The sequence below is a fragment of the Agelaius phoeniceus genome, chromosome 2, assembly GCF_051311805.1.
Source record: "Agelaius phoeniceus isolate bAgePho1 chromosome 2, bAgePho1.hap1, whole genome shotgun sequence".
In the NCBI taxonomy this organism is placed as follows: Eukaryota; Metazoa; Chordata; class Aves; order Passeriformes; family Icteridae; genus Agelaius; species Agelaius phoeniceus.
The window spans coordinates 88,236,290-88,252,931 of record NC_135266.1 but is presented as its reverse complement, the minus strand read 5'-3'; the positions used below and the strand labels follow the sequence as shown (position 1 = coordinate 88,252,931).

The window sequence follows — 16,642 nt, the reverse complement described above, 5'->3', positions numbered from 1 at the left end:
TGCCCCTGCAAGCCCTTTTCTTCTGTCAGGATTGTACCCTGAGCCTGAGACTCGTCTCAAATGCTGGGAAGAAGGGGATTCCCATTCCTTCTATTCCACCACATGCAAACACCACTGTTATTTTGTCCCAGTATTTACAGCAAAATAATTATTTCCCCCCGCAGTAGCCTGCTGGCTCCCTTCCTATGCCTGGCATAGGAAACGGGCAGTCGCGGCCTTCCCTTGCCAGTGCGTTCGGCACCGGTCGCCCCCCAGCCCACGACCGCTGTCCATCCCGGCAGAGGTTCAGAGGTCCCCGAACGGCGCTACCCGGGCAGCATCACCCGCGCTGCCCCGGCCCCTCTGCCCCCACGCCGCTCCCCCGTCCCGGGGCGCTCCGAGCCCGGCCCGCGCTGCCGCTGGCGGCGCGGCGGCGCTGGCAGCCGGCCCGGCGGCAGAGACCTCGCCGCCGCCGCCGGCCGCAGCCGGCTGCCACGGGCAGGGCTGGGCTCCTCGGCACCGCCGCCACCAGCGCCGCCACCGCTGCCCGCAGCGCCCCGCCCGCACACGGGCGAGGAGGATGCGGATGCGCGCTCGGGTGCGGGTGGGCAGCGGAGGCGAGCCTGGGGCTGGACCCTCCCGCGCTGGAGCCGCAGCCTCCCCACGCCGACCCCTCAGCTGCCGCTCGGTGTGTCCGTGCCGGCAGCAGCGGCGGGCAGTCCCCACCGGGCTGGTCCCCACCCGAAGGCAGGGGCAGAGGAGCAGCTCGGCACTAGATGCCACGGGCAGCAGGGCATGGAGCTGTACGTGGGGAGCAGGGACGCCTCTGGCGTGGGAAGCCCGTGTGTGTAGGGCAATGGACTGTGTTTATGCAGAGACACGGGTGGGTTCGGTTTGATGAACCACATGGAGTCAGGCACACGGGCAACAGACCCACCTGCAAGCTGGGGGGTCACATTCTGCAGGGCATGGTGTGGCACTGAGTCAGCAAAACCTGGAACTTTCTGCAGACACCCTTAGCTGGGAGTCCTTTGTGTTAGCAGTAGTTTCTCTATCTTAGAGTAGTTAATTCAGAACAGGAATTAGTGTAACAGCAGAACCAATGAGAAGCTGGGGTTGTATGAAATTAAAGACGGTTTTGCACCACTTGGCACAGTCCTTATTTTACATGGTATGAAATAAGAACGATATGGCCATTTTCCTGTTGAAACACAGGCCAGAAGTTCTTTCCCTTCACTGGACCATCTGTGTTCATATGTGAGCCCAAGCATTCATGTGTGAACACAGGCCTATACCTTGCCTTATAAATATTTTTTTTTTACTATTCAGTCATCCAAGCAGGAAGCAGAAACATCGCTATGAGACTCAGCTGACCAAATGAGTAGCTACTGAAGACACAGGGGAGCACACAGCACACAGGAAAATGAGTATAAATAATTAGCCTTAGCAACATTTGCAGGCTGGACTTTCCATCATTGTTGCATCACAAGGTCACACACTCAACCAGAGACAGTATATGAAACTTTACAATGTGAATAATGGGATAATATCCTGCAGGCTTTGGCTTCAGGACTAAACAGCTGGTTTGCAGTTGTAGTGAACTCAGTGACAAAAGATGTTTCATGGAATCAACCGTGAAATCAGATTTTGCATACATTAAGGCTTTGGACCAGTCCTTACATTATGCATTACAGAGTGCATGGGAAAAATCTCAAAAGAAAGGTGCCAGGATTTGTTAGTGTTCAGAGGCATCCATTCCTTGTTGATACTACAATTATAATTCTTCCCTAAAGGGTGAAGCTTGGAATTCTTTCTGGACCACTGACACTGGGGGCACTGTCCAATATCGTTCTTGCACAATAAAATAGTAAGAATTTTGTCCTGAGAATAGATTTATGGATAACAGGAGAGACCTTGCCTTCACTGGCAAAAAAAAAAAAAAAAAAAAAAAAAGGGAAAAAATTAAAAATAATGGAAAAAATAAAAAAGGTCTTGCCTAATTCTTGGAAACTATAACATCTACATGTAACTCAGTTGCAGTGAGAATTCTTTATTAAAAAAAGAACTCAAAAGCTTCTGCAGCAGTAGGCACATCCTAGGTTGGCACATCCTAAGTAATAAATTGACCCTTTCTTCTGCTCTACCTCTCCAGAAAGGGCAAAAGACTCTCATGACTCATTCCAAACTCACTTAGTTTTCTAGATGATGGGAAATTGTTCTAGAGATATAGGGTATACAACCTATGACAAAGCTCAACTACTACAATTTCAGCAGTTCAACAAAACAGTAATAAAAAGGATACAGGGCTACATTTTTGCATGAGAGAGCTCTACAAAGGTAAGTGGTAGTTGGCAGAATAAATTGTTACTGATAATGGTAAGACCCAGCTGAAGTATCCCAAATGGTTTGAGATCAAATATCTTACTGTTACCATGACGAGTGTTTTTCCTGTACTTGTAGAATGACTTCCTCTCAGATGTCTTATAACCAAACATGCATTTGTATGGCCAAAAATCTACATTCCTGAATTCTCCAGATGAGCAATTCTCCTCTTTCCACAAACTGTTAACCATCTTTGAGCAGCAGAGGCACCTGCCTTACCACTTGGCTGCTTACTGTAATATAAAAGAAAAAAATTCTGCTATTACTGTGTCACAGTAGTTATATAAATCCTAATGCAGACATTTTTCTTTCCTCTTTGCTTTATGCTGTCTTAAAACCAGCATGCAATTCTTACTCTGAAATACGTGTGCATGCTGGCAATGTGCAGTTGTTGCACAATCTTCAGCAGAGCAGTGATACCACAGTAGCTCTTTGTTAGCAAATTCTCTGTGTAAACAAACCCCGTGCACCTCACAGGCTGAAATTACAACTTTTGAAAGTGCGAACTTCATGCACATGGGAACTCTGTTCTAGAAGGCTTCAGAGTGTAGTAATTCTGTCAAAGAAAGTAGTATTTTGCTACTGTCAAAACAACAAAAATGCTGTCTAGCATTTTGGTGTTCTTTATCTATATCTATTATCTATTGCTAGTTTACCCTGCTGGTACTTGCCTACGATCGCCTCCTGCTCTCAACTTGTGCTTTCAAGTTGGCTTTGAAGTGGGTGATAGTATCTTTTTCCTTATACTGTTGTACAGAGACAGAAGGAGGGGAGCCTGAATTTGGAAGTGGTCTCCGCCTTGCAGCCGCTAGAAGCCAGAAGTCTTGGCAAGCAACACAAGCAGAGAGGAGAGCATTGGATGATGTCTGGGATTTTGGCCTCTGACATCATCTGTGAGGTAGCCTTGCCTCATACTCATTAAGCAAATAGTTTTCAGAAGAGCTGCCTGAATCACATGTGAGGTTTGGGGAGTAGGACCCAGATGTTTGTAGAACAAAATGAACAAATTGTCGTTCAGGTGAGAGAATTAAGATTGGTAGGACAGCACTGCCACATGCTGAAGAGGTAGAAGAAAGCAGGTTGAATGGGAACATTCGTGGTAGGATGGGTGTTTGGGAATGACCAGTGGCTGTATCCCATATTTGCAAAGCTGGGAGTGCAACACAGGTTATTGAGGAACACACATGTTGTTCCCCTGGTGTGCAGTGTGGGTGTTGTGTCTAGAGGTTCTGAAAGTTGGGTGAAGGAGAAGTTCACACAGGAAAATGTGAAATATACAGCTGATACAATATAGTGAAAGAAAAGGGTGTGGTACCGAGGAAACTGAGTAGGTGTGCCACAGAAACTGATCAACAAGGTGTGCTGGTTGATAAAGGGAATGTGTCATATTTGTTTGCTGCCAGCAATTATTTTAGAGAAGTGACAGCAGCAAGGGATGGTGCAGCCCTGGCTACACGCTGGGTATGTCAGGCACATGATGCTGTATGATGTGTGGCATGGGGGACATGTCACAGGACATAAGGTGAGAGGACATAGGCTTAAGCTGTGCCAGACAAGGTTTCTGCTTAATATTAGGAAGAATTTCTTCACTTTCACACAAGAAAGTGTGATTAGATATTGGAAAGATGTGCCCAGGGAGGTGGTGGAGTCATTGCTCCTGGAGGTGTTTAAGGAAAGGCTGGATGTGGCACTCAGTGCCACGATCTACTGCCATGGTGGTGTTTGGTCATAGGTTGGACTTGGTGATCTCAGAGGTCTTTTCCAACCAAATCGATTCGGTGGTTCTGTCACACATTTACCTGTCACACGAAGTACAAGGGTTCTGGCTTTGCACACCACATGCCAAAGCAGCAGCAACAAGCACAACAGGTATTGTATGTTTTGCTGCACTGACAGACGGAGCAACTGGGTGGGCATGGCAGGATCTGGGCTGGGGTCTGCCCAGGGCAGTTGGAGCTGGACCGAAGCCCAGTCTGGGGTGGGGGAGAAGGGCAGGAGCAGGTGTGAGGAAGAGCATGAGGAAGAGCTTTGTCAGCAGGCCATGGGATGTGATCCTGCCCCTCTACTTGGCCTTAGTGAGGCTGCATCTGGAGTGCAGCGTCCAGTCTGGGTTCCTCAGTAAGGAGAGACATGAAGCTCCTGGAGCAGGTTGGAGGGGGAATGAGGATGATGAGGGGACTAGAGCAGCTCTCTTGCAAGGAAAGGCTGAGAGACTGGGGCCAGTTCAGCCTCGAGAAGAGAGGGGACCTTAGCAATGTCTACAAGCAACTAAAGGGGGGATTCCAAGGGGATGGAGCTAGGCTCTGCTTGATGGTGCCAACCACTAGGTCATGAGGCAATGGGCAGAAACTGATTCTCTGGAAGTTCCACCTGAATATGAGGAAGAACTTTGCTGTGCAGGTACCAAGCACTGGAACAGATTGCTCAGAAAGGCTGTGGAGTCTCCCTCACTGGAGATATTTGAGAACTGTCTGGACACAATCCTGTGCCATGCGCTCTGGGATCGCTGGCTGGAGCGGGCAGATTGGACCAGACGATCACTGCGGTCCCTTCCAACTTGACCCATTCTGTTGGAGGCCTCAGCCGTTAGACAGGAGTGGCCTCAGCCACCTCAGCGGTGGTGCCGCCGCTCACGAGTTCAGTTCGGTTCGGGCCGATCCGGTTCGGGCCGATCCGGTTCGTGCCGAGCCGGTTCGGGCCCGTCCAGTCCGGTTCGGCTCGGTCCGGTCCGAGGCATCCCGGCGCCGCCGCCCTCGCGCTCCCCCGCGCCCGCCCCGCGCGTGCCAAGCCCGGCCCGGCCGTTACGGCACCGCCGCCGCTTCGCTGTGAGGCGGCGGGAGCGAGCGCGGGAGGCGGCGGCGGGCGGGGGGCTCGGTGCAGGGAACAGCCGCGGCCTCCTCGCCTCAGCCGCGGGGAGGAGGGACACCGAGGAGGGGGAAGGCGGGGTGGTGGTGGGGGGGACGAGCAGAGCGTCGCGTCGCGTCGCTCGCTTCCCTCTAGGACCGCGCCGCCGGCGGGGAGGAAGGGGCGCGTCTCCCCGGAGCCTTCGTCGCCCCGCGCCCTCCTTCCCAGGCCCGGTGCCGGAGGGGGTGGGGGTGGGCGCCCCGCGGGTCCCCTCAGGCTCGGCGGTGCCCGGGGCGGGTGAGATGTCGGGCTGAGCGGGCGCGAGCCCGCGGGGGTGGGGTCCGCCGTGCCCGGGGAGGGGGCGGGCGGGGGGGTGGTTGGGACCGTCCCCTCACAGCCGTCCCGCCCCGCCGCGCTGCGCCCATGGTGATTGTGCTGCATCCCCCGCGCGCGGAGCGGGGCGAGCTGCCCGCGCCTCCCCGCCGCGCCCGCCGGGGCGCCCAGGTGGGTGGCGGAGGGGGAGCGGCGGCGGCGGCGGCCGCTCGTGGTGCGAGGGGAGAGGGGCGGGAGGGGCGGGGGGGCCGCGCCCCCGGCCCGGGACCCGCGTTCCGCGGGCGGGTCGGTCGCGCTGCGAGCGCGGGGTGGGGGCCGCCGCCCCGCGGGCTCGGTCGGCGGCCGCGTCCCCGCACGGGTCCGTGGGGATCGGCGGTGGCTGTGGGGGCTGATCTTCACGTGATGGAGCCAGGGGGTGTGTGGCTGGCGTTGGGTCTGGCAACAAGATCTTCCCAACTAGGTTTCCTCTCCCCTTTTGTTTTCCGATGTTTAAAAAAGAGCTGGTGGCACCTCGGTGCCTTTACTGCCTGAGATCTTACCAGGGGCTCCGTGTTCCAAGCGTGCCACTCTGTTAATCTTGGATTGATTCCATCATTTAAGCAAGCATCCTCTAGACATGTTATTTTGGTTTGGGTTTTTTTTTTCTTTTTTTTTTTGTCATCGTTTATAAACCGCTGTTTATTTTCTGTGGCAGCGTGGGTTTTAATGCATGGGAGTACATGGTCCTAATGCATAGGAATACACACTTCTGAACTGAAATGTACTTTTCTCCAGTCTCATCTGAATCCTAAGGGTTATTCTGGGGGAGATGTTTAAAGGTTTAAAGGCTCACAAATAAATAGGAATAGTTTTTGTAGGTTTAGAAACTTAATTTCCTCATATGTTCCCCTGTAGGTACGGATTTATCTATCCATTGAACGTACATTTTTAAGTAAAAGGACAAACTGCTTAGCTTTGTGGGCTTTTTCCCCCTTAGAATTGGTTTCTGTGATTTGTGTTAAATACTTCAAGTTGCACATTTCCCCTAATTATGTTCATGTCATCATTTTCTTTTGACTTTGCTTACTGTTTTGAATAGCACCTTTTCTTCCTTTGGGATTTAGTTTATTTCATGCCTTTGTATGTTTATGTCTAATAGGGATGTTTCTTCTTTTTTTTTTTCCTCCCTAGGTGTTGGTGACTTCAGTCATTTAGGGGTTTAGTTCTGAGGAAGCAGAGACACAAGGATTGAGTTTCTTTTACATAGAAAGCTACAGCTCTTCACCAATACTTTTTACTCCTTCCCATCCTTCCCTGCTCCGTAGGGGAGAACAGTTTGGGAATTATTTTAAACATTCATTTACTCCCCCTTCCCTCCCTCAGAAATCTACCCTGGTCCCAGAGGCATCCGCTAGACAGTGCCTGACAGGACCAGGAGAGCGCTATCATAGCTTGCTTGCTTTGGGAGCTTCAGTAGTACCCTTCCCTCCTTTGGGGTGTAGTGCAGGGAGGCACCCAGGAGACTTCCGTGCCACCCGTTTTGGTTAGTAGAGGATCCAGGAAAGGGGTACCTAGCAAGACACGTGACCTCCTTAAGGGAGCCAGAACTGAAGCAGCACTTGGCACGCTGAAGGAAACACCCATCTTTAGTGTCTTTTTCGTCTTCCACTCCTTCCTCACCAAATTTCTGGTAAGTCTCTTCAGCCCATTCATTCACGCAGTGCATGTTTCCCTTCCCCCACTCCAGGCGCTGGGAGAGGCATGCACGGAGACTGTGGGGTGGGGGAAGGGAGGAGGGAAAACTGGCTGTGTACACACGGATCGGGGAGGAGAGGGGGTATTATTGTACCACACTGCGGGGGAACCTGGCACAGGTGGAAAAGCAGCTGATGTGGGAGGAAATGGTGTGTTTTATTTGCACCCGGGTGTGCGTGCGCACACAGGGACAGTGGAGGGGCGTGAAAAAGCTGAGAGCCTGTTGTTGGAAAAAATACCAAGACCAAAGTAGAAGGATGGCTGATACTGACCAGTATTGGGCTCATGTTGCAGGGAGGAAAGAGAATGGATTATTCGGTGGTGACCGGGAAGTGGGGTGTGTGAATGAGGAATCTTGCCTTCTACTTGCAAGCGTGAGCACAGAGCAGGAAAGATGGGGGGTGTGGATGTCCGCCTTTCAGAGGCAGCTGTGCCTGGGAGGATTGCTGCTAGCATCTTGAACATCACTCAGTGCAAAGGTGGAGACAAGGAGATGAAAGCCATCATGGGGAGTGCAGTTGCCCGTCTGCAGGGGTGGGAATGAATGGGAACAATTAATATATTCCCATGTCCTTTGGCTGTGGCAGTCTACAAATCTCAAAGGGAAAAGGAGGTGAATACTGTGATGTGCTTTCAAAGAGGTGTGCTTGGGGTTCACCTGCCTGCAGAGACTTTCAGTTCTCCGATGCATGTGTAGAGGGTGGATGATAATGCAGCAGCAGTGGACAGATTGTGCTGCAGCTTTTCAATATATTATATAAAATGCATTTAAAGAAATATTTTAATTTTTCAGATTCTTCACCTTTTAAAAATGTGTTCTTTCCAAAGATTCTCAAACAGTTATGTGACAGTCTTAGGAAAACTAGTTTCTGGTACATAAAAGAGGAATTTTTCTTGATGTTGGCCTTAAGCATCACCATGAAGCAGCATTGTCAGGAACGAGTTGACTTATCTTGGATTTATTTTTCTAAAGATGTCAGTTCTTTTCTCTATCACCATGTGATATATTCATCATCCATACATATTTCGTAATATTTTTTTAAGATGATCATCATTCTGGTATCTTTGTGTGGAAAAAAAAATCACTTGTGCTTTATGCTCGAAACAGCTGTGAACTGTTTGCAGACCTGCTCTCCCTATGACATACAAAGTCCTATTTCTGGGGTGTTTCAGATACTGCTCTCTTCTCATTAAGATGAGACAGAGATTTCCATGACAGTGTATGATGGATTACATGCTGGGTCATGTGCTGGACAACTGTTCATTAGCTGTTTAACTGGTCTGCTATCTGAGATTGACTTTATAATTCAGATCTGCCTTGAGGTGTCTCCTGAAGGAGGTAACTTGCAAGCATCTGCCAACCATTCTTAGGTCTTCACTGTCTTGAAATGCATCCTTCCAGCCATTCTAGAAGCTGCTGTAATGGTAGAGATGATTGGTTTTTTTGGAAATGTGTACTCAGTTGCAAGCCTTAGCTAATTTATGATGAAAAGGAAGTCAAAATACCTTTTCCAGCTTGAATAGCACTGTTCTGAAAATGAGTATTAAGGGATAAACATTAATGGTGTTGTTAATGTTACTCATAGTGAGGTGGGTGCTTGGAGCAATGTTTTTCCTAGTTCTCCTTTTCCCATGGTGGTTCTGACCTGTCAGTCTTTTGCTCATTCCTTCTCAATTCCCTGAGATTTTTATTGTGGGTATCTCAGATGTAAGAATTAAACATGCCTAGAGGTATGCTAAGTTAGGTTTTACCTCTCTTTTAAACACTGAAAACTGTGGAGTTTGTGTTATCTGCACAGTGCTGTAGCTGAGAGTCTGAGCCAAGCTCTAAAAAAGGGGAGATTCTGGGAGGGGCTGCTGGTAATAACTGTTCCACTAAGGTGTGTCCCAGATCCCACTGTAGGCAGTGGGTGTGTGCTGCAACATCAGATCACAGCTTGAGCAGGTGGAATAGCTAGATCACATTGATCCTTGATGCTATAAACATCTGGGATTCCATTCATTATTCCCATAGGGAAGACACAACCCAGACTTTTTAATTTACAAAAGCATTGAGTAGTTGCATCGTGAACAAAAAGAATATTGAATTTTTTTTGCATACTAGATACCTTTTATCTTACGCATTTATCAATAATACATGAGTTAATCAGTATCTCCTAAAAATGGGTTTCTTGCTTCATCTTAAGGGAAATACATCATGGTGAAAAAGAAAAAGAAACGAGTCTATTTTTCTCCTACTTTTGGGTTTTGAAGACAGGAGAACGAGTAAATGAGCCATGGAGACTAATCTCCCATTCCTGGAGGGAGAGGGAGGTCTCTAATCTTCTCTGAAGAGAACACCTCCTTCAAGGCAAAAAGAGTGGTCTTCAGAGAAGATTTCCAGATCTCTCTAGACAGCTGATCTGATTGGCTGAATTCTCTGTTATTTCAATAAAACATATTCATACATGATGTAAAGTAGAAAAGCAGCACAGTGAGTGCTTTTGTTAGAGCAGCTGCTAGAGGTGTACTGCAGATTGAAGGAATGTGGGAGGAAATAGGTTTGCATGTGCTGGGGAGGGAAGGAAGCTGCTGTGTGATTGCTGGAGTAAGGCCTGGCTTAAGCAGGATAAGGGTGCCACAGCTGAAAGTTGGGGTGAGCTTTCATTCCCTCTGTAAATTGCAAGGAATCTGTTCCATGCAGTGTATTCCTGAAGCAGTTGTGGCAGTGTCTGCTTGGCTGGAGTGACACACAGTTTGATTTTTATCACAGACCTTTTACTTTGATACCACCCTTTTTCCTTCTCCCAGTCTGCTACATGCAGTTAAGTTTATGATTATTTTTTGCCTTCGAATTTCATAAATCTGTGAAGTAGTTATTGAAAGATTGTACTTACTTTGACTGTAGTAGCTTTGAGTGAAAAGTGCACTTGAAGTGGCCATCTTGAAGTTATTTAAACATCTGCTCTTCCCCTTATATATACCATAGTTACTTTGCAATAGATGCTCTCATGGATTAGGAAGTATTCTTTGCACACCCAGCATTGTCTGAGGCTGTGTCTTTTAGATTGAAATGGGTGGAGCTGGTTTTCAGGGAAGAATTCTGGCAGTAATATCCAAATTCAGAGCATAATGCTTTTGTGCATCTGACTGCAAGTCCAGCTTTCCTCCCACAAACCATTTTCTTGAGAATGTGGAAGGGATTTTTAAGATATTTGGGTTAATAGGGTAAATGCAAGTTTTTTTTATGTGAGATTTCTTACACAATCAAAATAGATTATTAGGTGAGACTGAAACTGATGAATATATTCTGGTTTTAGGAGCAGAATGTTAGAAAAAGAAATTCTTTTGGGTAGAAGAGAATTATGCTATTGGGTTGGAGGTGAAGGATCCATGATTTAGGACTGCTAGTTTCTGTCTCTGCTGCTGGCTTGTCGCTTGTTCTAAAGTGAGCTTCTCAGTCATTACTTGCGGACTTGAGATTGCTACCTGCCTTTCTTATGGTAAGATGGGAGCTTTTGTATATACATTCATGAAACCATTAAGATTTTGAGCAAATGAGATGTAGTATTAGGAGAGAGATGAATAGCCATACCCAAGGCATTTTTATACACCTGCTGGTTTAATATCCTCATTGATATATGGACGACCCTTCTTGACAATGTTGTAATTTCTTTCAAAAGTAGAAGATGGAGGAAAGAGAAGGATATTAGCTGACTTTTAAGGAATTAAGTGCTGAAATGACAGTCAGGGAAAGGTGATAGAGTATTTAAGGGGGTGGAGGTGGGGCCACATAGAGAAGAGATTTGTGAAAATTTGAAGCAGATTGGCAAAGAAAGCAAAAATGGGGAGAAAATACTTGGTTCTTGTATTAGTGTTAGAACCAGTACTGAGGGGGAAAAAGCCTCAAACCACAGAAACCCAAACTAAAACCCCAAGCAGGCAGAAATATGTGATGGTATCTGATTTATGTCTTTTTCCTTTAACGCTGAGGAATCGTGTGCGGTGTGTTTTTCCATGCCCCGGGCGTTCTCCCGCGGTTGTGTGGGATGTGCCCGTCCGGGCCGGGGGCAGAGCGGCGCTGCCCGGCAGGGGCGGCAGGTGGCGCTGCTGGGCCCGGCCAGCCCCTGTGCAAATGGCAGCGCTGAGGGGCAGTGCCCGGGCCCCGGGCCTGCGGCGGGGGCATTCCTGCCCCAGAAACACAGGCTGTGCCGCCGCCCAGCACAGGATGTTGTTCCAGGAAGTTCCCTGTAAACTACCGCGTCCAGACATGCATTGTTGAGGGAGACACAAGTGGGGCAGGGTCTGAGAGATGTCAGCCATTGCCAGCCCAAGCCTCATCTTGTCCTTTTCACTTCGAGCTGCTTTGAAGAACAAAGAGGTTCTTGAAGAGATCAAAAGATACTCCTTATAACCTCCCACACCCATTTTTCTGCGGAGAGCAAATGCTCTTTTTCCTGCTTTACCTTGAACATCTTGACTGCATTGAAGGGCTGGTCTGGATCTGTGATCATGTTTCCATAGCTTCTGCCTTTTTCCAGTCTGTTAGTATGAAGAACTGTAGTTCTTGGCTTTATTGTTGCACCTCATTTACTAAATCAATGAAAAAAAAGTCACAGTCTTTGTGTGTTGTTACTATGGTTCTCAGTACCAGGAATAAAAATGTCCACTTAAAATTTTGTTTTCTTATTAAGAAAAGGTTGTTGTGGTTGAAAAAAAAAGTTTTTTAATACTAGAAAAACCTAGCTGTTTCTTAAGGTTGTAACTAAACAATCCTTTGTCCTAAGACCTGCTGCAGAAACTAAAATTCTTTGTGATATCAAGTGATAGCAATTATATACTAAAGGTGGTTTTATATTTACATTGTCTGCTGACAGCAGTCATGACTACCAGGCAAAATTTCTGTTTCTATCTGAGAGTTCAGTTCTGCTAGGAGCTCATGTCAGTTACATTGGTGAAAGTTATGATTTTTTCATCTTTACTTTAATAGGAAAGTTTAAACCATTCTGGTTTTCTCCAGAATTCCTGTTCCCTACACCATGGCTTGTTTTTCTTGAACATAAAGGAGTAGTCCATTTATGCACCTGTAACTGGTTTACAGCTTTAAAAATAATTCAGTAAAAATATATTCAGTCAAAAATTGTCCAAGCACTCCAAAGCAAAAGGAGCAGTCCCTTGCTATTATCTCTTCTAATCCTATTGAAATTCTTCAATTTGAACTGTGTTTTCAGTTCTTGGGCCTGAATTCATTAGTGCTGTTTATATATAAAGGTGATTTAAAAAAAGTGTTTTGAACCAAGAAAGGGCTACCACTGAAACTCTGGCCTAGATTTTGCTTTATTTCATGTGTGTTAATGTCCTGACATTTTTTTGGTGCTCCTTGTACCATTAGTTTTTCCATTATTATGTGTTCTGGATACTACTTCATCTAGTTCTAGGTATATCTCACAGCAGATGTGAAATATTTGTGAGAGCAAAACAGTCCTAAATAGTTACCTGGAACATTCTGTGGGAATGAATTTCTGTTCTTCTGGTCTGCTTTTTTAACATAAAGAGTTTATCACACTCTACTGTTCTATATGTGGGGGAAAGAGACGACTCGAGTCTGTCACTGGGTTTTTAGCAGTGCCTAGGAGAAGGGCAGAGTTATTTCAGTAGAAGGAGTTATCCTAATCATGAAGCTGAAATTCTGGCCTTCAGACGTGGCCATTCAAATTGTTTTCAGTTACATCTTTGTGTACTTCTTGAGGAGAAAGCTGGGATGAGGACCAAGACCTAATTTCTAGCATTTAGTGTTCATGGAATGTAAATGGATTTGTTTCTGTTGTTGGTACTTTTGTTTGCAGAGTAGGTGTAGACATTATTTTGCTTCTTGGAGGTTGGAAATCTGTTGGAATGGACTGACTTGTGCAGAGGAAGTGGGACTTAGTACAGCAGGGATCATGAAGATAAGAGCCTGTGTACTCTAAAAGAGTTTCTCATCTTCTCCTCTGTCTAGCAGTTCCATTGGAAGGAGGCCTTGAAGGTTGCAAGACAAGTCCAAGATGTGCAGTTCAGTTGCTCCCAGGCTGTGGTTCTTAACAGACCGCCGCATCAGAGAAGATTACCCTCAGCAGGAGATCCTGAGAGCCCTGAAGGCCAAGTGCTGTGAAGAGGAGCTGGATTTCCGGGCCTTGGTGATGGATGAGGTGGTGCTGACCATTGAGGATGGAAATCTTGGTGAGAATGAACTAAGGCTGGGAGGGTGCTGAAAGGGTACTTGGAAAAAGATTGTAAAATGGAGCATTGGTACTGTTTAATAACAAATCCCATGTATGCCAGACTACCTGCCATTCATCATCTAAATCATGTAGATGTACATCATACAGGTTTTTTTAGAAAGTATTATGGTAATCAAATATAATTGTTCAGTTTGCTAATTTGCATTAGAACCACTTTTACCTTTCCTCTGCAGAAAAGAGAGGAGGATTGTTTCATTTTGGTGAGTCCAGGGTAAGGACTACAGGACCCCTGAATTAATAAGAAATCATGGAGCTTAATTTTTACTTCGGTACTTGAACTTTGTGGGTCACATTTAAGAGTTTCAGAGGGACTTTTTTCTTCTGTTTGTGTTCTGGCTCCAAAATAGAAAACACTGGAAATAATCTAAAAGGAATTTTCAATGAACAGTACAAAGTGTCATGGAACTAGAGGTTATAATGTGATGTAACTAAAGCATGCTGCTGTATGGATGGGGAGTTATGTGAATTCCAAAAAAGAACAGTGCTGATAAAGTATGTGCATCAAATAATTTGAGCTATTACTACAATTTACAGTATTTAAACTAAATGGTAAGATTTCTGTTCTATTTTTCTTCTAGCTTTTTTTTTTCCTGTGATGATTAAAAAGGAAAAGTAAAATGTTAAGTTGCATTAGAAATGTTAAGTAAAAGGATTATTACTATCTTATTACTTACTATATGTTACTGTAGATAGTAAGCTTATGTGATGGGAAGATACTAATACCACCAGTGTCAAGCTGTGTAACACTTATAATTTATTTCTGTTTCAACATTTTTTAATTTGGATTTCCTAAAGCAAGGAGATTGCAGTGGGTTTTTTTTACCTTTAACTCTTTCATTCCTCTTTCCCATTTATCAGTCAAAAAACATGTATTGCTGGAGATCCAGGGAAGAATTACATTTCTGAAAGTTGTATTAGAGTAATTCTGTGTGGGAAGAAAACATGAAAGTCTCTCAGCTGTGAAGAAGAGGCTGCCATGTATACCTTGTTCCTCTTTGGGTAATCATATGTGGGAAGGGAATCATAAAACTGACTCTGGGGAAGAACTTTGGTCAGAATTTATACCCTATTTTGGCATGAATCAATCAACTAAAAACAAATGCATGGTAAATCCACTATTTTTTATTCTGGTATTTCTAAACTTCTGTTTACCTATATTGTCTTTTAATCAGAGGAGTCTTATGATTTTTATCGCAGATAGACATTCTGTAGGATGTCTTCAAATCAAGGTAGCTTCTTGTCAGAAAGTCTGAGCTCTGAGCGTGCTTTCCTTTGGACAGTGTGTGATGGGAACACAGCCATCGTGGACTGTAGCTGCAGTCTCTGAGATGCATAATTAGTCCTTCAGCATTTCAGTACTGTTTGTTATTTCTTGGTGATTTCTTCTTTTCTGTCTTCTGTCTATTTTTGGGGAACGAAATAGGGCAAGTGTGAATTGTGGACCTTTCTGCTCTCTTCTGTCTAATGTCTCCTAGCACTGTGTCTATTGCAAGGAAAATGATAAAAGTGGTGCACGTTGGAAAACTAATATTGAAGAATGTGTAGTCCAAGAACAAGAAATATTAAGAAAATTTCTAGAACAAAATACAAGAAAAGGGAAATTATTCTCATACAGAGTATTCATTCAATATGATGTAAATAACTGACCATTTGAAAAAGAGTGAGATAAAAATGCTGAAAAATTGTGGATAGAATTTTTTTTAATAAGTAGTCTGGTCTGTCTAATTGTGTTGGTGGTTTTTTTTTTTTTTTTTTTTTTTTTTTTTTTTTTTTTTTTCCTGAGGGGTGAGAATTGTCTTGTATCAAACAATTCTTTCTCTTGGAGAGCAATGAAAAATCTTCTCTCTTAATTTTCCAGTTGTGTTTTTTCTAGAGCTTTTGCTTTGGTAAAGATTTCTGCTAGAGGACACAAGCAAAAGCTTTGTGTTTAATTTTCCTTTTTAAAAACCTCAGTTGGCCTAGGAAAAGGTATCCTGTAACAAAATCCAGGAGGTAGTGCATTCTGTACCCTTTTTGTTACCTACTGTTGTGTGAGGGATCCAGATTGAGTAAAATTTTCTATGACATAGAGGAGTTGATGAAGAGAATATATCTTCAGTGGATAATCGTGTGCTTTTGCTTCCTTTTCTATTATTATTTGTCTTGAAAGCTTGGCAATTCAAGGCTCAAATTCTGAAGGTAATGCATGGTACTGAAAGAAATAATAGTTAGGTTTTTTTCCATATATTCACACTTTGATTGGAGCTTTTTTTGTCTTTTAATACCAAGACAATTTCTTAGGTAAATTGTTAGAAGAATGTTAAATTTACACAGTCAAGTTGGATACTACAGGGTGCTATTTAAAACCTCAAAAATTTGGTATTTAGATGATAGAGTCAGTAATCCTTCTTGTGGACTTGCTGACTGTCAGGAACATGGCTGGAGACTTCAGAGACCAAAAATTTAGTATAAGATATTAAAAAGCTTGAATTATTTACTTCACAGGGGTAGAGTGGAAAAGACACTTCTAAATTTAGGAAAATTGAGCAGGACCATGGGATACATACATGTGAAAATTGTCCCTTCCACAAACCACATGACTTATACCTTAACAGTAGAGCACACTGATGCAGATATCACTGATGCCCAGGCCAAAGTTAGAAGCTTTTGTGATGCTGAGATTTACAAAATTTGTGTCTATCAGACGTGATAGGATTTGCTATAGCCAAAGAGAAAGGGGAAGGAGGGGAGTTGTTTCACTCAGTGGATTCAGCAGCAGCCACTCCTTGGGGCAGGTCTCTGCTGTACTGCAGGGCTGGATGGGAAGTGTGGCTGGATTCCCAAAGCAAACCAACAGTGTAGGCACAGCAATCCCTGCTAGTTCCTTTTCTTTCACAGCTGAAACTCAGGATGACCCAAAATCCCAAATACCCCATACAAGCCCCATATCAGCAGCCACATGGTGAACCTGTATGCAGCTCAAGATCCACATTAGATACATCAACACAGCATGAGTCCAGAAGTGATTGTAAATCCAAGTTAAAAGATGTGGAATTCGTTTTTCCTTTTTAGCCTAAAAGGAGATTCTTAAACTGATTTATGCTTAAACGCTTTTGGAAATAAGTTCAACA

General features: G+C 45.2%; 1 protein-coding gene across 7 annotated transcripts in view; it reads left to right on the top strand.

Moving 5' to 3' along the window:
• Positions 1-5,325: 5,325 nt before the first annotated feature.
• The window catches only part of RIMKLB (ribosomal modification protein rimK like family member B), a 50,592-nt gene continuing 39,275 nt past the window's right edge, over positions 5,326-16,642 (top strand). For 3 of the 7 annotated variants that reach the window (XM_077174130.1, XM_054627805.2, XM_077174131.1), the window contains exons 1-3: positions 5,545-5,709; positions 6,709-7,207; positions 13,250-13,470. In XM_077174130.1, coding sequence (XP_077030245.1) covers positions 13,296-13,470 — 175 coding nt within the window. In that variant the 5' untranslated portion in view covers positions 5,545-5,709; positions 6,709-7,207; positions 13,250-13,295. Of the gene's footprint in view, positions 5,503-5,543; positions 5,710-6,708; positions 7,208-13,249; positions 13,471-16,642 lie in introns of those variants that run through there. The other 4 variants (XM_077174129.1, XM_077174132.1, XM_077174133.1 and 1 more) reach the window with 4 other exon arrangements.